The sequence below is a fragment of the Papaver somniferum genome, chromosome 7, assembly GCF_003573695.1.
Source record: "Papaver somniferum cultivar HN1 chromosome 7, ASM357369v1, whole genome shotgun sequence".
Taxonomy (NCBI): Eukaryota; Viridiplantae; Streptophyta; class Magnoliopsida; order Ranunculales; family Papaveraceae; genus Papaver; species Papaver somniferum.
Window position 1 is genome coordinate 232,468,567 of NC_039364.1, and position 23,216 is coordinate 232,491,782.

At 35.2% G+C, this 23,216-nt stretch overlaps 1 protein-coding gene across 1 annotated transcript; it reads left to right on the plus strand.

Annotated features, from left to right (window-relative positions):
• The first annotated feature begins 15,236 nt into the window (after positions 1–15,236).
• Positions 15,237–18,523, plus strand: LOC113293483 (terpene synthase 10-like). The gene is made up of 7 exons (XM_026542108.1): positions 15,237–15,631; positions 15,820–16,087; positions 16,312–16,702; positions 16,911–17,129; positions 17,250–17,388; positions 17,602–17,850; positions 17,959–18,523. Exons 1-7 carry the CDS (start codon positions 15,452–15,454, stop codon positions 18,268–18,270), a joined length of 1,758 nt encoding a protein of 585 aa, XP_026397893.1. The 5' UTR covers positions 15,237–15,451; the 3' UTR covers positions 18,271–18,523.
• Positions 18,524–23,216: the final 4,693 nt, after the last annotated feature.

Consider the following 23,216-nt stretch of genomic DNA (forward strand, 5'->3'; position numbering starts at 1 on the left):
CCCCCCCCTAAACAAACTCTAAACATAACAAAAATATAACAAACTTGTTTCCCAAGGTATCTTACTACCTTTAGGCAACTTTCCTAACTTATTAAAACTCTTAAAATAAACTTCTAGACTATTCTAAAATTACCCTAATTAATAAATCCGAATTTTAATTATTTTTCTACTAAAATTATCATTAATGAAATACAAATGATAAGAAGAAAACAATAGGTTTAGTTCTCATAAATCTCCCTTCATCAACAAGTCATGTCTCCTCCACAATAGGAATATGGCGTGAAAGCAGGTAACTGACCATTCTGTAATATCCTCTATCTCCATGACGAATCAGATGATTGAGATATCTTGATTGACGACATCAAACATAGATGATCAATTCGGTTAAAGTATACTTCATCCGTCGTATTGAGATCTTTGATTGAGAGGAAATCACATGTAATTGAATCTTCAACAGCTACACATGTATCACATGATCTAATATTTATGATGTAAAAACCATTGACAAGTTTCAGGATTCCCCACTATAATGTGTTGTAGTACGTAGTAGAGTCATCTTGGGCGACTATGAATATGATTTTTTTCTTCCAAAAATATCAACCCCCTTTTCAACTCTATCATCAAGTTTAATCCTATCTGAATTGTAACAAAACTTGGAGATTGAAAGAAACACAACCATTAGAAAAGAAAGTACAGTCTTTCTAACGTACAAAGAAATAATCATCACAAGGATGTAAAAAGAATCAACACAAAAGTGAAAGAAAGGATAAGGAAAAAATAACCAATAAGGTGAAGAAAAATACCACAAGGGTGAAGATGATATACATTAAAGATAACATACCTTGATCTGACCGAGTGATCTGAGAAAATCATATCAATACCCGGCCAGATCAGGATTAAACGAAAACAATTTTTTTTTCCTCTCTGTTGAGAAGAGAGAGAATATAAACAACAATTATATTCTTGTATAATTGGTGCATATAAATTTTGTTCCCATAAATATGAAAACTATTTAAAATTTTCATTCAAAATTAGCTTGGGAACATCATCTTATATTCATCCATCATAACGCAAGTGGAATCCAATCTTAGTAGTTGGGCAATTGGAAAATAGTTTCTCCATCAAACACTCTTATGTAAATATCGCAATATAATATATGGTTTGAGCTAGATATCAGTTAGAGCAAATCTAGGGTTTCTGTAAAATAGAAAGGATAATTGTGGTCTAACCATGGTTTGTGCCAATGTCACATCTATTTAATCTAACGGCTTTGAAGATGCTAGTTCAAGAGATGTTTCCGCAAAAAAAAAAAAAAAAAAAAATTGACCGAAAAGGGAAAATGTATTAGAAAAAAGGGTCACTCCAGGTGACACAAAACACTGACAAGGACGGTTCACAAAAACATCTCAACTACCAATTAGAGTTGAAAGAAGGAAACCTACAAAGGTCTTGGTATGAATCAACCGATTACACATAGCATTTCACTGCGATAATAAGTTGCTTACTGCTCTTACTTTATTCGCAAAACACCTATCATTTCGTTCTTGCCAATAATCCGTCCACCCGTGAAGGATGAAAGAATCAAAATCCTTTGTTTTCTGGTTTCGGAAAATGGGTCATTTGTCCAAATATTTTTGAAACATGGTTCAAATGGACGAGTAAAAATTAGTATGGGTGAAATGGACACCAAAATAATAGCATGGATGAAACTGGATTCATCCTGACTTAAACTTAAAAAATAGTAAGGATGAAAGTGGATGCATCCTGATGTAAATTAAAAATAAAAAAAATATTTGAAAATGGGTGGGATGAAACCGTTTACATCCTTGCTATTTTTACATTTTTGTCCATTTAAACAGTATCAAAATCTAAATGTCCTTTTCACCCAGAAATTGTTGATTTTGGTCTTTTTAAGCAATTTTGTGTTTTGGTTTTTGTTTTTGTAATTTTCCAATTTCAAATAGTAGCTCTACTGATTCCGGAAAGACTAAATTTAATCCATGGCCATCAAAGAAGTAGTTCCAGACTTTGATAGTAAGCTTATAATGAAAAAATAATCGATTTTATTTCTTCTTTAAAATCACAAAACAGATAAAGAGATGCTCTCGCACTGCATGAGCAAAATTTTCTCCCCAGAATTAATTTGTTGGTTTATGAATGTTCTTTTTCCATGCAATTATGTGGAGGAAAATATGATTCCTAGTTTTATGAACATGTGATCGGTCTTTTCAATTAGATAAATATGTAGTGTGGCATTATCAACCAGACAAATACATTGTACTGTACAAATCACATTATGTCGTAGCGTGATGGGTTTTTCGAATCGAAAGCATGTTATTTGTGTCGTCACCGATGATTAGTTTTGGTTCACCTTTTTCTCCTAGTCGAATGATCCATATCAACACTACCGAACCTAACAACTAACAACATTAAAAGTAAGTGAAAAATAAAAAGCACAACTTTCCTGTTGGATTACATCGTAAACTCTAATCGATATTGTGCGGTCGATTCAATTAGAGGGAGACCCGACCAGAGTACCTATACATAATTATTGGATGTTGAGAAGTGTTTAGTCTAAATACACTTTTCGGTACGGTAGACTAACTAAAGAAATATATTGATCAAACGGGCCACCTAGCTCAGCTTGTCATCCCCGTTTCACAGAGGTTTCATGCATTGTTGAAGAATAAACCAAGATACTATGAAGAAGACAGAAGGGATCAACAAGTGTTGTTGATACAAGTAGTACGGATCAAATATGAGAGTTGACAAAATGAGGTTGGATCAACTGGTACAGTTGACACGATGTGAATGGATCAACCAGTATTATTGATACGGTGGTACGGTATTTAGAAGTTTACTTGGGTTGCAAGTATTACTGGTTTAAGAGTTTGTTTACGGGAGAATTTGATTATGTTAGGAAAGTCTTTTTACTTGAGAGTCAAGTTTGTTAGTCATATAAATAGGTTGTTGAGCCATGGGCCGAAGTTTACTTGAGAGTCAAGTTTCCCTTAATAATAAACACAAAATATATTCCGGCCCTTCATAAGAAATCAACATATCACCTGTTCCTGCTTTTAACATTCCATTCACCATTCAAGCATCTCAACTTTGATATTATCAGCTCATAATGTCTCGAATGATAGAAATAAGCCAAAACCTCACCACGAGGAGATTGGCCAACTACGAAGCTAGTGCTCGGGATCATGATTTTGTGCAATCTCTCAACAGTGATTATGCAGTGAGTATATAAGATCTAACACTATATGCATGGCACTGTGATCAACTATTAATTTCTCCTTCTTAGCCGAATGAAAGTATTTCCTGATCAACGAAAATTACTATATATATTACTTGATAAATTAATCAAGACGGGATTTTTTTTTTTTGATAAAGTCAAGATGGGATTTTTCTAACCCTAAAAAAAATATACTATACTAGGTATCTCCGGGGCCTTACGGCCCCGGATCAACCTCTCCTTTTAATCTTACATGTACATATTTTATTTTTTGCAACAAAAAATATTACAACACAGTTAAAGTACCCAAATACTTTAAAAAGACTGCAACTTAGTCAATTAGATCCCATGTGAATTGTACATCGTAAGTGCATAAGTAAATTAACAGAGTCATTCCTCTAGTAAAAATAATGTCGCAAACAAACTAAAAAGTATTGTAATAACTAATATGAGACCTTCAATCAGCACTTTCAACACCAAATTAGAGTCTTAAATCAACTGAACATTAGCCATTTAATTTAAGTAATCAAGTATCTTAAGTTTGATCAGATGCAATCAAAGAATATTTATTTCCAAAGTCAGGCAGAATCTTCATACTTGTTTCAGCTTCCTCCCACATTTTCCTCTTCTATTCTGCATGGAGTCCTCCAAAGATCCCAGAAGCACCACCTTATGTGCGACTTTGTCGTAGATATCAATGCATATACGCGACTTCTTAGAAGTATGCTGCAAATACACAGATCAACTGAGGGCACTGATGAGTCCTGAAAATAAACAAAACACGGAAAGTAATATGTTAGACCCAATCCTGCACTTTCATAGATAATATATGTACTCCAAAACATCAAACAAATCTACATATGCAAACTCTAAATTTGGTTTCTCAATGATGTCACTGGTCAATGAACTGTGCCAGTAAAAAGCTAATCCATATTCATGTTCTTGTTGCATTGGTTGGATCACTACTAACCTGATGATCTTAGAATGTCTCAAACATGACAGCCACCATTGGCTGAAAAATACCCAAAATTCTTAAGGTCTCTCAATGCATCGGGAAGAACCTAATGAATTCAATCCACATATAGGGAATGACAGTGAAATATTATGGTGAATACAAGTATCTTATATAATGTTTAGCTTGCACAAATAGTGAGGGATGCAAGCATTGAACTTTCAGGATGTTTGTACTTGACTAAGACAGCTTGGGGGAAAGATACACCATAAGTTGGAGTCAACTAAACTCTTCGAATCTAAGTGCATTGTGTGGAAGTGAACGCATAATAATGAACAAAATATTACTGCAAAATAGATAAGTTATGTCGAAAAACTCTTTTTCTCATTCTTTTAGGTTCTCAAGCTCATAAGTCGTAAATCATTCCGTGTAAACCATAATAGTGGCAGTTGCCTCTTCTTGATTCTACTCTGGATTGAAAACAACGTTAGTTGAAGCTGCGGATATACCTCAAATCTTTTAAAATGTAAATACAACACAAAAAACTTCGGGATAATAAGGCATTAAAGTTCAAGGCATTTAATCAAATAGTTTGTTTCCAACCAAATTGTGAATGGTAGTATATAGAATGCAAGACTAAACACAATTGTAAAATTACAAAGAACAACTACATATACAGTTGGGTAACTTCCTAGGCATACCTCAAAAACGTCAATGAAGTATTGTTTCGGTGTTTCCTATGAAACTCCCCTGTCCGTTCTGTATAGTCTGTAGTCCCGCACAAACGGAGCTATAAATATGTTAGTCTCGCTGATCTAGTTAAGACATAAAAGAGGATTTCCATGACAATATTGATCTGGTTTAACATGTGAGGAACAAACTTTAACAACATAAACATTCAAGTATGTTGCTTCCTTGCATTGGAATCAAGAGCCCTATTTATGTTGCTGTCAGAAATACCTTTGAGTTGTTGTTTGCTAAATCCAGAAAACCCCCAACTCATACTTTCTTGATTACATCACATATAGATTTAACAGACTAAAAGTTTAACGATCAGTTTCCCTCAAAAAGCCAGTGTCGTTGTAGTACAGTGGTAAAGTCACCGGTGATGATACTAATGACCTGAGTTCGAAACTCGCTAGCATCAAATTCTTTACCAATCAAAACAAAACAAAAAAGAGATAAAGCTATAAACACTGATGAAGATAATAACAATGAAACCATATTAAACTAATAAGATTCAAAAATCAAACAGAAATCTGAACTGAGTGATTTGTTGCTCATAGAGGCAAAAGAGCAGAGAGAGAGTGCTTGAGAACTCTGTATTGAGAAATTTAGATTTTACATGAAGGATTCGCACCAACCCCATATTTCGTTCACCCACACCCCTCACTAAATGCAGCTATAAAAACTGGTGGGTGATCCATGATGTCCACCTTCTTTACTTCATATACTCTTAGGACATCCTACAGGTGTACATGTGTATAAAATTGACAAATAAATAAAGAAATCACACTGAGAAACGTCTCCCTTGTTTTCGTGAAACCCGAGAATCATGCGACTTAGTAGTATCTGAAGTGAGTGAGAGGAGAAAGGTATTTTGAAGTCTTAATGCACAACTTCTACTATTTCCATAACACTTACAAAGAAATACAAAATTGCAACTCAAGCTAAAACAACTTGTACTTGAGAAAATTCAGTGGCAATTAAAGGAACTCGGGCTCACTTGGCTGAAAGTATTACTCTGAAATTAGTATTCCTTTTGAGTTTTGGTTTTCAATTGAATGCATGCAAAAGCTAATAGCTTAGACTATAAAAAAAAAAAACATTCAGTACATCTATGATAAAATTTAATGGCTTAAAAAGACCTCATGCAAGTTTGATGTAGTCCAGTACTTGTGAGATTTTCGTCCTCTCCTGAGCCTCGACTTCTCCACACGACTCATTTTTTCCACCAGAATACTTATAAGTGTACTTCAGTTACATTTGCCCACCAAAAGATACCTTCATTTCTTCAATCATAGGCAGATATGATTTCAAGGTTTTAAAATCTCCTCTACTCTACAATGCAGTACATCAAGAATTCTTTTGATAATATTCAAAAATGTTCTTCGCTATTTATACCCCAAAAAAGGACACTGCGAAAAGTGAAAGTTCCAAAAGACTGACTTTATTAAGAACATAAAACGGTGTTGTAGATTTTATTCTCTTGTAACTTTGTGCATTTGCAGGCCGAACTACTTTGGAATGGAAAGTTTCAAAGAGTTAAGGATATTAAAACATTAATTTTCTAACAATTGCTTTAATGATGCTAACTCTATTTTGGAACACTGCAACAAAAAAAAAACATTAAGCTAGCATTAGCATTGTTAAGGATATCAATTACCAATGTCGTGGCAATGACGTTTGAAGTTCTTGCATATTATAGAATCCTAATATGGTTGTTGGAACGTACCAAACAAAAATAAATCCAACATAAAGACACAAAACAAATAAGACTTTGGATCGATTTAGTTGTTGAACTAATGATATTGTTATCATGAAGTGATAATTGTTCTCATCAACAAAGTAGGAGATCGAAACAATATTATGAAAAAGCACCACTAAATTATAAACAATCTTATAAAGAATTGTTTTGACTCGAAAGTAGCAATGGAAAATAATGGGAAAAAATGGACGTATCGTTTATAAACTCACAAATGGAGGATCCTAGGATTTTTAATTGCACCAGTAACAACTCCTGCTGGATACCAAAAAATTAAAACTCTGAGATAGTTTTGTCCCAATTTTCAAAAGGAAACTCAATTATATGCAAAAAATAGGCCTCTAGTAGCATGTGTAAGGAACCAATGAAGGCACTGTAAATCCTAGTAAGCTAAAAAAATCTGCATATTGAATATCATTGTCCCCAGGTTGTAACCAATCTACAAAACATAATTGAATTACCCAAGAATTTGTAGAAACCCATTAACAAAATTACAGAAATAAACAAGCTAAATTAAAAAATCAATTAAAACCATTGAAAGAGTAACTCAATAATTCGAAACAAAAAAAAAAATATAAAAGCCCTAAACACAATATAAGAAATTGATAAATTGGTATTTCTTAGCAAGATAACACAACAATCAATTAAACTCAAACAGTATATTTAAAACCCCCAAATAAATCAAACCCTAGATTTCTTAAATATAACAAAATTCAATTACTTAGGAAAATCTCTTCTTACCTAGCAAATCCTCTTGTGCTCAACTAAAATCAACACAAAGATGATGAAGATATTGTAAGGATTTGCTCAAGCCTCTATGGATGTTGTTGCTCGAAAAGGAGAAGTAGATGGAGCTGCTCGAAAAGGAGAAGTAGATGGAGGCAGTAACGTGGAACCAATGACAAATTCATTATGTTGAAGAAAAAACCTCCCATCTCTGCTAAATTGGGGAAATATAGAAAGAAATTTCCTGTCCTTGAATGGAAAAACCACCATCCGAAGAATCCCGGACATGTAATGAAATCGGTGCATATAATGGAAAGAAGAGAGGATAAATTTAATTTTTGTAGAAAACAAATCCACAACTGAAAATTTAAAAGTTTAAAGCTATATAACACAGGTCATAGTGAAATTATTCTCATGTGTACCACGCACCCTTAGCGCAGTCTCAAAGTAATATCAATACACAAAGTTTTGGTTCAGTCACTGTCTGAGGGAGTCGAATACACAACCTCATGACTAAAGCCATGCGCTCTACCTGTTGAGCTAAGACAGCCAAAGGGATGGAGTACAATACTCTGAACTTTACTCCTTTACTTCATCTACATCTTACCAAGGGCGTATCTTCCTTTTCCTCATCGAAATGAACGAACATGATGTCGTGAATCGAATACGCAACCTTCTGACATGGAGTCTAGCTTCAAAATAAATAAATAAAAATACACGTAGTCAGATGAGCTACCATTGTGACATAGATACATGTTGTGGACATGTAAGCAAGAGAGTTTAAGTATACCAATATTTGTTCATTGGGCTGATTATTAAAGCTACCACACAACAAAAAATGATACTATTGCATGTCTGAATAATTTTCATGTTTTGGTATGTTTTGGTATTCGCAGCATATGAAACATATCCAATTAATGATATTCATAGGACTGTACATGAAATTTCATTATATGTCTCCAGCAACGAATTTTCATTTACATGCAAACTGATTGACATAGCCTATACTCTCCTCTAATGATACCCCAATTATTATGTTCCATAAAATATTTTCTTTCTCATTTTGAGCTAAACCTATTGCTTCCTAAAATTCTTCCTATACAGATCCCCTAAATCAATCATAAGAACTATTAAACTTTTGAGCAATAGAGAAGGAAAATCATATAAGAACCCATTTCTTTCATTAGACCATAAAACAATAATTGTAGATTCACAGATACTGCAATTGATAGAAGAAGGGAAAACAAAAAAAAGAGTTCAATAGTGATAGTACAACTTACAGATTATTTGAGATGTTCATTGTGTTGATCATAAGAAATACCGCACATCAGAATTCCTAGTGGGAGATAGTGATTTAACCTAGAATGGTACCTGCAGATCTTTCGGCATTCGAGGTTAGAGGGATTTTCTGTTAGCATTGGAGCACCTTTAGTCCACTCCATATAAACCTGTGAAAATTATAAGTCAGGAAATACCTGTCAAAAGTGTGTATGTAACATTCTCAGATACATACATGAAATTATATTTGACTTCTCTTACTTTTGCAAGTGCAGATAAAACACCAACTGACATGTTGATACAGCGAAGCACACATCGGTTCCATATCACAACTGCCTAATAACCATGGATCCCCTACCTTATGAAGAAAAGATTAACTTCTACTTCTTATTATGTTAAGCTTTGTTGACACTGTGCACTATATATATGAGAAAAACACTAAAAGATGAAGCGTAATTTATACATTAAAATGCAAAATAGTTGTACCAACAAACTCTTTTCATTATATCCCCCACCCTACTTGGTCAATTAGAAGTAATTCCTGATTCATTACCATGGATCCCCTGCCTTTACTATCTTGCTCTTTGTAAGGTTTTATGAAAATTTAGTTACTGTAGAAGTGATTCCTGATTAATTACCACTGATTTCCTATGAGCTAGTGTTTGAGCCCTAATCAGACTAATGTTAAGTATTTGTCAAAAAAAAAATGCTTGTTGTAGTCGCACTATCACACAACATCAGTGTCTCATTGAAGCCATTATACAACCAAAAAATGATCTCTACCAAACATATAAACTGCATACATCAAACAACATAAACAACCTAGGTTTCAGAAAACTGATAATGTTAAGAAATCCAACATCTGAATTAGTGACTAATACCATTCAATCGCACAAATTATTAAAATGAGCAGAGAGAAAAAAAGAGGGAAACAAAGTTTTACCTTGGAAATCTCAATAACTCCGGCTTGGTCAAATAACCCATCCAATATCTCACAATCTATTAGGTAAAGAACCACTAATATGAATTAGTAATCGTTATATTACACTTCTAAAGATAAAAAAAAAATGAGAAAGGATAACTCAAAAGTCCACAAAGAATAAAATGATTCTGCATTTTCTAAGTTTCCAAATTTAACTTCGATATCAGGCTGCAAAGATTCAGAATCATAGTGAGCAATAATCTTTCTACTAAAAAATATAGCTCTTAAATTAATGTTTAAAATACATGTGCAGCTATTATTCCTTGAACTTCAAAGCGACTATTCGACTTCCTTTGGTGCGGTGTCCTGTTAAAATTTTAGAAATCAAAAATCTTCCTACATCAACGCATGCTCTTAAATAAATTAACTCAAAACCTGCACATCTCCATTAATAAATCTGCAGCAGAATCGAATCCCAATAATAAATTTCTCTTATGTAGGATATTGCGTAGGCCAATTTACTTAAGTAGTATGTATGAAGATGTCCATGATAACCATGTTGAACATGTAAATGGTGCCCAGTATGATAACATTTTAGAGTATGTGATCGACACTTACGAACTCAATCATTATCTCCAAGCCATGCGAAAGTTAGATGTCTAGATAGTTCACCTATCGATTCAGCTATAACGTTTACATTGGATGAACCATAATTAAAATAAATTTGAATGATTTTAATAATTTGAACTTTATAAACACTGGACATCTGCTATAAAGATCAACTGCAGCAAGAAACTGCCATATCGCTCTGTTTTGATGGCTGATTTAGATATACAAAGATAATCAAGATAAAAATTTATACGATGATAAACTCATCCAGTAGCAACATCGTTTTCATGAAATGGTTCTGCCAATCATTACCTCGCTCTCTATACGTCTTCTCTATGCTCAGGGTTCTCCATTGGTTAATTTAAGATACATAATACTTACTGTTCTTTTAAAAAAAAAAAAAAATCTCGTTCCTCAACAACTCACTTCTTTCCAAATCATCAATCAAGAAAAATAAGCAAAAACCATAATCAAGAATTTATCCAGAAAGGCATACCTATATATAGCTACCCCCATTCCGATCGTTAGCCTCTCTTAGTGCTAGATCGCTCAAAAACTGATAAGCTTCTCCCAATACCTGCTGGAAAGCTAACACTCAATAAGTATTCTATTCCAGTAATTGTGCTTCATAAACTTGTAAAAACACTTAAATTGTGAGATATTATCAACCTGGCAAATAAAAATCTAGCTTCTCTTAATTTGCATATAATTAAGTCAGCAACAAAAAGTAAATACAAATATTTTTGTAATACATAGTGAACACAATGTTGTCACTCATTGACCAAAAAGATCAAAAAGAAAAACAATGCGGTCACCTGGAACTTTCAGCAGCTTGACGATCACTTGACTATTTGTCAGGATGAACTCACCTAGTTGTCTTGCCTGCACCAACATCTAAATAAGACTCCAGATTAGACACCAATTAAATATTTGAATCCCTAATTGTAAGAAAACCACCGATCAACACCAAACGAAAAATCAAATATTATAGATATCCAAAAAGGACCAAAACTGAAACATATAAGATTCCAAATGAACTTAAAGATATAAAAATTCAAAAAGCACACAATGAAATAGTAAAGAACTACTTTGGATATTGTTCTCACTTAAATTTCAAAGTTAGAACTGAATTTCATAGCGAATCGACTCTGACTCCTAAATAGAGTTTTTATTAACGATATAGATAAAATAGCAAGTATCTTCACTTGTTGTGTTATATCAATAGTGCTTTCACTTTCGTACAAACGAAATGTCATATCATGGCCACTACTTAGGAGCATTTGGAAGTACCCGAGGAAAAACACACCCAAACGTTGGCTAAGTAGAGACTTGTAAAATACTCATTGTATAAGAAATGAAATTTGAGAGAAGAATTACTGTGGATACAAATAAACATGTTGGTAATAACTAAAGAAGGATAGACAAATGAATATACACAAAAACCTGATTACAGCTAATTATATGTCCTAAGAGCAAGCAGAGATGTCAGTTTTATAATCGCATCCAGAATGAAACATATGAAGCAAGGCCTTTTCATATTTCTAACTCAATTCATGTGTTTCGTGTAAGGAATTTCAACTGACTAAATAATACTTAAAAGAGATGGCATCTAATGGTATACATCAGTCATAAATTACATAATGGAAAGCATCAAATACCACGCAAAAAAAACTACAACTCTTTCACACTACAGTGCATCTATTGATTATTGACCAAGTGACTTAATACATATATTGACCAAGGGAATTAACTGGAAAATGATGCTAAAAGAGATGTGTAAGTGAACAAAGAGACCCATCACATTGCCCCTCGATCTTTAATAGATTTTTGGAGGGATACCTGATATACGAAAAGTTCATGTCTTTTAGTCTGCACTCAAGTCGGAGAACATTCATACGTATTTGTTTGGTTTAAAGATCTGTACCTGTGAAGCACACAGACAAAATAACTTTAAGAGAAAGAGATCAACACTAAAACATAAGCCGCTATGAAAATGTTGGTGATACATCATTAGAAACATCAGAATATGCTTTTGAACCATTGAATGAGTTGAGAAACGTGCTGGAAATTTGAAGTTCGTCGGACAAACCAATGGCCTTTTGATTAAGTGAATCATTAACGGATTTCCACATGTCGACCACTGATTATATACGTAGCAGTAGTAATAGTTCAACAATCATGTCGTTTAAATGTTTACATTTTATAAAATGAATGGATTCCATAAACTACACTTCACATAGCTACGGGTTCATACCAATAGATTAACAAAACTTATCTGACTAAAGTTTCTAGAGGGATAAAAATAAACTAACCCATATCAACATTATTCAATCATCTCTGATCTACACCGTCTCCCTATAGCTTCTTCCACATAAACCCATATTAATGATAGACATCTACTAAAGCCCATCGCACCCAATCAGCTACACGATTCAGCTATACTATTCACATAAAATAAACCATAATCCAAATTAATTGAAATAATGTTGAATGAGTTTAATGATTCGAACTTCAAAAATACTGGACATATGCTATAAAGAAAAAATTGTAGGTGAAAAACAACCATATCTGTTTTGAAGGTACATCAGGGAATACAAACATAATCGATATCAAAATTTTATATGGGAAACCCATCCATCAACAAAATCATTCTCAAAAACCACCATATCTCTATGTCTCTCTACGCAAGGTTCTCCATTGGTCAATTAAAGATGCAGAATACTTACATTGTCACGGAAAAAATCCCCTTCCTCAGTATCTCACTTACAATCAATCAAAACCTTAATCAAAGCCCGAACAAAACCCAAATCAAAACTTCTCCAGAAAACGCCGACAGAAATTGAGATTCAAATTCAGGACGTAAAATTCGATGAAATTGAGATAGAAGCTCGAACTTGCTAAAACACGGAGGATGATGAAGGGTTTCAACGATTTTCCAAAAACTTTATCAACGATTTCTATGTTATGATTAAGCTAGAAGAAGAGAATAGTTGTTAAAGTCAGAAACTGGAAAATTTTAAGATTTTAAATAGGATGAAGAAGAAGATAATTTTTTCATTAATTCATTCCAAACTAAAACCTAATCGATTCGCTTATAACACCCTAAAAACCACATCTTTTTGATTCTGCATCGACTCACTAAAAACCTTGAAAAAATAAATACAATCAAATTCAGATAACCACATCAAAGAAGCAAGGAAGAATTGAGAGAAACAATTTTTTTTTTACGCTGTCTGCATTGGAGAAAAAGTGTTTGGGGGAGACAAAAGAGAGAATAATTGTATAGATTTTCTGGCAGGCGGAAAGACTATCCACCCCAATTTCGTTGACCCATGCCTTCCCACTTAATATTAGGCGAAATTTCTAAGCCGTCCACTGAAAAACTCCATCCGGAACATCCCGATCTTCGGATGATAGCCCTCGTTTAATGACGTCCGTCTGATAGCCCTGGTTATCATGGATACAAACCTCGTACCTTTTTATAACAATGATATGCAAATCAATTAAAAGAATTAGAGTTTGATCTATATTCCATTGTGTTAGTGTAGGAGGAGAATTATACTAAATGATCTGAGAAATTAAAAGAAAAGGTGAGGCTCATGTTTGCTGATCAAGTGTGTAGTGGGTCATTATCGTCCACACTTAAGTTGATCAATGTCATTCAAAGGCTTGGAGTGAGTTACCATTTCGATGGTGAGATCAGAGCTTCGCTAGACACCATCAACAAGAAGAATTATGGATGGGAGAAGGATGACCTATTCACCAGAGCTTTACGGTTTAGGCTGCTCAGACAACATGCTACAAAGTTTCTCAAGGTATGTATATTTTCAATATATATATCACATGCAACAAGAGAGGGAAAAACATCAAGGAGAAACTACCGCCATAGATAATACTGCAGTGCAATTTGGCTTACGCCTATGGACTGGACTAATAATATATTAATTGCACTTGAGTAATTATAAACGCTCTCAAAAAAAAAAAAAAAAAAAAAAAAAAGTATTAACGGTATCCAAAGTAAGAGCAGGGTTGGAAATATTTGTGTGTTTTACTAACTTGAACTTTTAATCGTGCATCATAGATGTATTTAAGCGCTTCATGGCAGAGATGATGACACTTACTCAGCATTTAATGATATACAAGGAATGTTGAGTGTTTACGAAGCCTCGTTCTATGCTTTGGAAGGCGAAGATATATTAGATAAAGCCCAAAAATTAGTAAAAATTGAAACTTGCAATGGAACCAACTTTGAGTAACGAACAAACTCTTTAATTGTCAACGAGCTTAAACATACTCAAAATCAAGGATAAAAGTTGGGAAAATGCCCCACTACGTCACTTTTTACATCCAACCAAGTTAAATCACATACGTGGGATAACACTTGCGACTCAAAAGACAAGTGTAGGCTTCAAGTCTTAAAATTCAAGGTCTAATTTTCATGGTTCAAGGTCTAATTTTCATGGTTCAGGGCTTATAGTTCAGGTTTTATCTCTTAAAATGTACAGTATCTTATTTTTATTATTTCCTCTATATATATATATATGTGGGGTGTGAAAATTAGGCGAGTCTCTCGGAAGAAATCTATATAGCTAAACATAATTGTCTCAGATTCTATCTTGCTTAATCTACACTACAGTATTGGTCCTCACGACACCTTACGACAATATCTATCTCGTTAAGCAGCAGTCAAATTTGTCATTTCAATTAGGTTGTTAACAAGTGGAGCAAAAAAGAGATTCTCTGACAAAATTTTGTTGGACAGTCGGTCAGTCGAGTTTTGAAAGCATTTTAATTAAAGTTGGACAGCGCAAGAAAGCGATATCATGTGTGACAGCCTCAGCTTAAATCACATCATTCCAAATTCTTTGGACCTGAATTAAACGATTAAATCTTTTTCAATTTTTTTTAGTGGAACTAAAGGGATTACTTACCCAAACGGCCAAACATCGTTTCACCTCCTCATGCAACCCCGCATTTAAACTTGTCTAAATGCGGGTACTTCAAAAGTTTTTGCCCAGCGCTTTGTTGCATGACTGTTTGCAATACTTAATTATGTGTAAAACTTGTTTCCTCCATTCATCGCATTCGACTATTTCCACCACTCCTCTACGGATATCCACTCTATTACTTACACACCATATACACCCTATATATACCCATCAGCTATCCCTTGAAAAACACAAATATACATTCCGGCACTTCGTAAGAAATCAATACATCATCTGCTGCTTTTAGCACTCCATGCCTCTCACCATTGAAGGCCAACTTTCAAGTCCCAGCGACAGTACTGTATCACATTATCAGCTCAGGATGTCTGGAGTTATAGAAAAAAGCGAAAACATCACTCCGAGAAGATCTGCCAACTACGAAGCCAGTGATTGGGGTCATGATTTTGTTCAGTCCCTCAAGAGTGATTATGCAGTGAGTATAGATGGTTTAGTCTAATGTGCCCCGTACATGAGACTGAGTACATAATCATCTAATGATTAACTTGTGATAAATTAATCAAGATGTGATTTTTCTATTCCTACTATAACTTATTATGTTTGTGGTATGTTATATGCAAATGATTTTGTTTTAGAAAAATTGATGGATTTTTGACTGTGTAGGAGGAGAATTATACTAGACGATCTGAGAAACTAAAAGAAAACGTGAGGCTCATGTTTGCTGATCAAGTGTGTAGTGGGTCAGTATCGTCCACTCTTAAGTTGATCAATGTCATTGAAAGGCTTGGAGTGAGTTACCATTTCGATGGTGAGATCAGAGCATCCTTAGACACCATCAACAAGAAGAATTATGGATGGGAGAAGGATGACCTGTTCACCAGAGCTTTACGGTTTAGGCTGCTCAGGCAACATCGCTACGAGGTTTCTCAAGGTATGCATATTTTCAGATATCTAATGCAACAAGAGAAGGAAAACATCGAGGAGAAACTGAAACTCCCTTCACATGTAATACTGCAGTGCAATTTGGCTCACGCCCATGGACTGGCGACTAATAAAATTGCACTTGAGCATTTATCAGCGGTACCCAAAGTGAGAGGGTTAAAATAGGCTTATTTGTGTGTTTTATTAACTTGAATCTTTTGTCGTGCATTGTAGATGTATTTAAGCGCTTCATGGCAGAGATGACGAACACTTCCTCAGCGCTCAATGATATAGAAGGAGTGGTGAGTGTCTACGAAACCTCGTTCTATGCTTTTGAAGGCGAAGATATATTAGATGAAGCCCGAAAATTAGTAACTGGGATTCTCAAGGAGTACTTGCTGTCATCAGCCAAAGATCAAGGAAATACTAATTCTATCACCGAACGGTTAGTCCGTCATGCCTTGGGGCTTCCATTTCACTGGATAGCTCCACGAGTAGAGGCAAGATGGTACATAGACACCTATGAAATGATGCAAGATATGGACCCATTGTTGCTGGAATTTGCTAAACTGGACTTCAACATCTTGCAAGCCAAGTATCAAGATGAACTGAAACACATATCCAGGTAAGGAATAATATATATTTTAACGACTACTGATTGTTCTGAGTGGGCTTCATTTGGGTTCGTAGGAGAATCTAATTAATGCTTAAGATGCTTAAGCTGTGACATATAGACCTTATCTAATATGAGGCGATGATCGTAATATCGATCTTATTAAGAGCCTAATTCTCTAATGAAAGGTGATATGAAATTTATTAATCTCATTTTACAGGTGGTGGAAAGAGTTGGGTTGTATTGAATTATTGAGCTTCTCCAGAAACAGGATTGTGGAAATGTTTGTCTGGACCGTGTGGTGTCACTTTGAGCCGGGGTTTGACATCAGCAGGGAAGAGACAACCAAATGGGGTGCATTGGCAACTCTAGTTGATGATGCATATGACGTTTATGGTACCTTAGAAGAACTCAATATGTTCACTGATGCAGTTGAAAGGTTCGTATTCTATATTTTTCCCCTTACTGACGCTGAAACTGAATTAGTGATGAATAGATTCATTCATGTCTTCTATCTTGGAGATTTAGTTAATGGATCTCCCTGATTGTTAATTTACAGGTGGGATGTTAACAAAATTGTCGACCTTCCAGATTACATGAAAGTATTGTATTTGGCTGTGTACAACACTACCAATGCCCTAGCCTATGAGGTTCTAAAGAAGCGTGGCCTAGACATCCTATCATACCTTAAGAAATTGGTAATTAATTCTTAAACTAGACATGAATTATGTACTACTTCCCTTTTTCAGATGATGCGCTAAAAGCGTAACCCAGCTCAATATATCTGAAGATCATATCGATTTATTTTGAAATCATTTGGCATGTCAATATAAGTCGGTGCTTCCCTCGCGCTCGCGCATTTCAATATGCCAATTTGTCAACTAATTAAATTGTTTCATTGGTTTTATCAGTGGGCAGATTTTTGCAAATCATATTTAGTAGAAGCTAAATGGTACTACAGTGGGTATACACCGACATTTGAAGAATATATGGATAATGGATGGATTTCAGCCGGATGCGTAATGCCACTTTACGCGTATTTGCTTCAAGGGAATGAAATTACAAAAGAAGCTTTGGAACGCATAAAGAACCATTCATGTGATATTGTACGGTACTCACTCATGATAATTCGACTTGTGGATGACCTGCAAACTTCATCAGTAAGTACATATATACACACTGCAATAAGGTTTCGTCAACCGCAGTTAACTGTTAAATTGTTAGTAAGATCGTATTTTAATGATGGCTTGTATAATTGGATTGTGTAGCACGAGCAAGAGAGGGGTGACACTCCAAAAGCAATACAATGTTACATGCATCAAAATGGTGTTTCACAAACCATAGCCCGTGAACACATCAAACATATGATACATGATCTATGGAAAAAGATGAACGGAGATGAGTATTCTCGATCTATTTTCCCACGGCAGTTTATTGATTTTGTAGAAAACTTTGCCCGTAGCTGTCACTGCATCTACCAGTTTGAAGACTACGGGGGTAAAGCAGGACCAGAGATGAAGAATCGAATTGTATCATTGATAGAGAAACCCATTCCAATTAAAAAGAATTCCTTCACTTAAGGGGCATTGGAAGCATTAATTAACAGGTGTACCATAAGACAGAGTCTCCTCAGGTGCAAGAATACGCTCTCCCCTATTTGTTTTCGTTATGTTAGTTACCCGGTGTTAGTTAATTACTCGACGTGAGATGTTTGTTACGTGCACATGTGACAGTTGTCTGAATTGTTTAATTTCTGTTTATGTTATGTATGAGATGTTTGTGTACACACACGTGTATCTTGTCTGTACTAGTTAAAGAAGTATCTCAATATTTGTTAAAGTCTAAAATAAATATGCAATGCTTTCTTTCTGAAATTTCTTAGCAAGGTTGTGAAATCATAAATCGCGGAAAGAATCATTTCTGAATTTTGAGAATTGAATCCTATATGTATGCCGACAAATATCATTAGATAAAAAAATACGTGTTTATGTTTTGATGTTTGATGTAGAAGTAGTATAGATATAAAAAAACATTGAGCGACATATGTCAGGTTCAAATCTCTATATCCTTAAAAAAAATCATAATATTAATCAATTGTCTGACTTCGTCAGAAAAGTCAAGAATCATAAGTCATCCAAGGAATTTTTCGATTCATAAGAGATACGATTTCAATCAGCGATTCAAATTGATAGGAAAAAATTTGATTCGTACAAATTGGATCGTGAACCATATGTTTTTCACAACCATGTCTTAGGGTATCAGACTTTTCTCTCTCACGAGAATTTTTTTAGTGATCATACTTCTTCAACACATATTTCTAACTACATGTTTTTTTTTATTTGACTTGTCATTTCAAGAATCACTATCATTCCTTGCTTTTTTGTCTTAAGTTACAACGTCAATATCTTTCTCTGTAGAAAATTTACCTCAAATTCGTTTCAACATAATACTCATAGATACTGTTATTATATTATATTCTTTTCAATAACAACTCAAATATTTTCTCTATCTTTTCAGGACATATGTAATTTATTTCAATCAAATTGGATAACACTAACCTATGTTGTATTAGGTTCTCAGTAAGACGAGGCGCCAAGCCATTCACCTCGCCTCGCCTAGCACCCAGGCATCCAGAAAAAGAAATAAAAATGAATAATGACTCACGTTATTGCGCCTTGGGAGTTTTATTAACTAGGTTCCCCCTACACGACTCGAGCGCCTAACTCACCTTTCATACCATAGACACTATATATTTGTTATGGAAAGATCAGTTGGTGTGTTTTATTGATGGATCTTACTGTCCTCCTTCAATATCGATTAAAAATGGGGAATCTACGGCGAATCATGGGTACCCTCTTTGGAAGAACTACTTCGGGACACTTTATTTGAAGATTGCGTTCAACAATTAATTCTTTGCAAGAAGATTAATGTTGCAAGGTCAGCTTCAGATGATTTGTCGGTAAATTCTTAATATGTTAGAGTGTTGCTCAGTTGAACCCACCAAGCGTTGGTATGTCAAGTTTAATTGTCATATTTTAGTTCTAAAATATATTTTTTTTGTCAGAAGAAAAGAAATATATTAAGAAAAAGAGGGAATTTACAAGACAATCTACCAGAGGTAGTTGAAAATTACAAAAATAAAAACAACTCAATAGAAAACTGATTCCCAATTACACACAGTTTGAGAGAAGTTCAGGTGAACTCTCTTGCCTGCAGCCAAACCCAAGTAAGAACTAGTGATTTTGCATTATCGCATAGCTCTTTATCAGTCTTGAAACTGTAATGTTCTTCGAACGTTCCGCAGTTTCTTTCCCTCTAGATAATCCAAATTATTGCAGCAGGTATAAGGCCCCAAACCACTTTCCTTGATTGTGTCAGATGATTGTTGTTCCAGGTATGTGCTAAAGATATCATTGTACTTGTAAAAAACCCACGCCTAATTCTTTTCAGGCGTCAAAGCGGACCATATTTTCCTGGCAATCTTACAATGTAGTAAGAGGTGGTCTTGAGACTCTGGACTATCCCCACACAACACACACGAACTGTATACATCCATGCCTTTGCGTTTTAGCATATCCAATGTATTGAGCTTGCCATGGGCAGCACACCAAACCAAGAAAGTTATCTTTGGAGGGACTTCTGGTTTCCAAATAATGGACCATGGAAAGCTATCCACTCCATCTGTAGGAGTCATGTATTCATATAGAGATTTGATCGTAAAAGTACCTATAGAGGTTAACTGCCACCTTCTTGTGTCAGGAAAAGATTCAAGTGTAGGAGGGTTGGTTCCAATGTGTAGTATACAAAGTATAACTACAAGATGATGAAGATGATAATAGCAGCAAGCTGCTTTCTCTTTGAAGAATCAGAGACTAACTTTCAATTTTGAAAGCAAATAAGTTTTTTCGTTGATCAACTCAGGGTTTACAATGATTGGGTATTTAACCACCAACCGAGAAGAAACAGATCAACGAATCAGGTTACATCAAGAAAAAAAACAGGACTCGAGGAAATACAATTCTTACCCACTGCTTAACTCACGCTAACTAGCTGACTCGGTGAGTTACAGACTTAACTTGGTGGGTGACTAGGTTTAATAGTCATAGGAATATGACACTTCCCTTCCCTTAAAGATCCTTGTCCTCAAGGATAAATTCTAGAAATTGAGCATGGATATGAGTTGTGTCCTCCCATGTAGCGTCCTCTGGAGTAGAGTTAGACCACTGAACAAGAATTTGAGGGATAGACTGGTTGCCTCTTAGTGTAGACCGAGTGTCTAAGACTGCTACTGGTTCAATGACAAAGTGTCCCTGATGATCCACCACTGGCAGTAGAGGCGTAGTAGAAGCTTGGAGACCAATTTGCTTCTTCAGCTGAGACACATGAAACATAGGGTGAATTCTGGATCCCACTGGTAACTTCAATTTATAACCTACTGAACCAATTCTTTCAAAGATCTCAAAAGGGCCAAAGTATTTGGCAGAGAGCTTGAGGTTTTTTCTGATAGCAACTGAAGACTGTCTGTATGGTTTAAGTTTTAAGAATACCATATCTCCCACTGCAAACTCCCTGTCTAAGCGTTTATGATCAGCATAGAACTTCATTATGGCTTGAGCTTTAGTGAGATCCTCTTTCAGAAGCTGTAACATAACATCTCTATCCTTCAAATAAGTTTCAACAGAAGCAACTTTAGTGGAAGCAACAATGGGAAAAATGAGGTGAGGTGGTTGATAACCATATAATGCCTGAAATAGGTACATCTTCAAACTAGTGTGGTAATTGGTGTTTAACCACCATTCAGCAAGAGCAAACCATTGAGTCCATTGTTCAGGGTGAGAGCTAGTCATGCATATGAGATATTTCTCCACACAAGCATTAGTTATCTCACTTTTCCCATCTGTCTGTGGATGGTATGCAGTAGAGAGTTTGAGAGTAGTGCCCAGAGTCTTGAATAATGCCTGCCAGAATTGGCTCACAAAGATTTTGTCTCTGTCACTAACAACTGAGCAAGGTAGGCCATGGAGTTTGAAGATGTGATTGAGGAATTCTTTAGCTACTGTAATAGCTGTGAAGGGGTGGCTCAAAGGAAGGAAATGGATGTATTTGGTAAGTCTGTCTACAACTACCAAAATGACACTCTTTTTATTTGATATTGGAAGTCCCTCAATAAAATCTATAGAGATGTCCTGCTAAGCTCTTTATGGAATTTGTAAGGGTTGTAAAGGACCAGCAGGGAAAGAAGTGTTTCCTTTGTTGCATTGGAAGACTTCACAAGTGGCCACAAACTGCAGTATATCAAGCTTCATTTTTGGACAGAAGAAATGAGTTTTGGTTTTGTGGTATGTACCTAGCATGCCAGAGTGTCCCCCTATTGCAGAAGAATGCAAGGATTGAAGAATAGATTGTTTAACTCCATTACCTAAGACAATGTAGAGCCTGGCCTTGAACCTCAGAATGGCATGAGAATAAGAAAATTTAGGATGATCTGGAGAGACAAGTAAGGCTGCAATATGTTGTTGTGCTATACATTCCCCTTTATAACTAGAAATTATATCTTGTGCCCATTGAGGAGTGCTAAGTGACATAGCATTGCAGGCGGCAGAATAAGATGGCAATCTTGATAATGCATCAGCAACTGTGTTCTCTTGGCCTTTCTTGTACTTGATAACATAGTCAAATCCCATTAACTTTACCATCCATTTCTGTTGAAGAGTAGTGGATATTCTTTGGTCCATCAAATACTGAATTCTCTGGTGGTATGTATTGATAATAAATTGATTGTGTGAAAGATAATATCTCTATTTTTGAACATCCATGACAATTTCTAGAAATTATTTGTCATAAGTGGATAAGGAAAGTGCTCTAGGGCCCAAAGCTTTACTGTAGAATGAGAGTGGTCTGCCTTCTTGCATGAGAACTGCTCCAACTCCTATATAACAAGCATCAGTTTCTAAGGTGAATTGCTTGGAAAATTCAGGTAGTGCCAATACTGGAGCTTGAGTCATTGAAGTTTTCAGATCAGTGAAAGATTGATGTGCTGCAGGTGACCAATGAAAGGCATCCTTCTTAAGCATATTAGTGAGTGGTTTGGAAATTGTACCATAGCCATTAATGAATCTTCTGTAATACCCTGTGAGTCCCAAAAAAACCTCTCAATTGCTTCAGGTTGGATGGTAGAGGCCAAGTTTGCATAACAGAGATTTTGTCAGGGTCAGCTGCTACTCCATTTGCAGAAATGACATGTCCTAAATACTCTAATTGTGGCTGAGCAAAAACACATTTATAGATCTTTGCATATAATGAATGTCGTTTGAGAATTGAGAATGTATGTTGCAAGTGAAGAACATGCTCCTCCAAAGAAGAATTGTAAACCGAGATATCATCAAAAAACACTAAGACAAATTTTCTCAAGAAGGGTTGAAAGATGTCATTCATGAGAGCTTGAAAGGTTGCAGGTGCATTTATGAGGCCAAATGGCATGACTCTAAACTCATAATGACCATGGCAAGTTCTAAAGGATGTTTTG

Bases quoted from the DNA above. Each gene is read 5' to 3' on its own strand.
- LOC113293483 (XM_026542108.1), top strand. From the start codon at position 15,452: ATGCCTCTCACCATTGAAGGCCAACTTTCAAGTCCCAGCGACAGTACT. The intron at 16,088-16,311 runs GTATGCATATTT...CGTGCATTGTAG, and splicing joins TCGCTACGAGGTTTCTCAAG to ATGTATTTAAGCGCTTCATG. The intron at 17,130-17,249 runs GTTCGTATTCTA...GTTAATTTACAG, and splicing joins TTCACTGATGCAGTTGAAAG to GTGGGATGTTAACAAAATTG.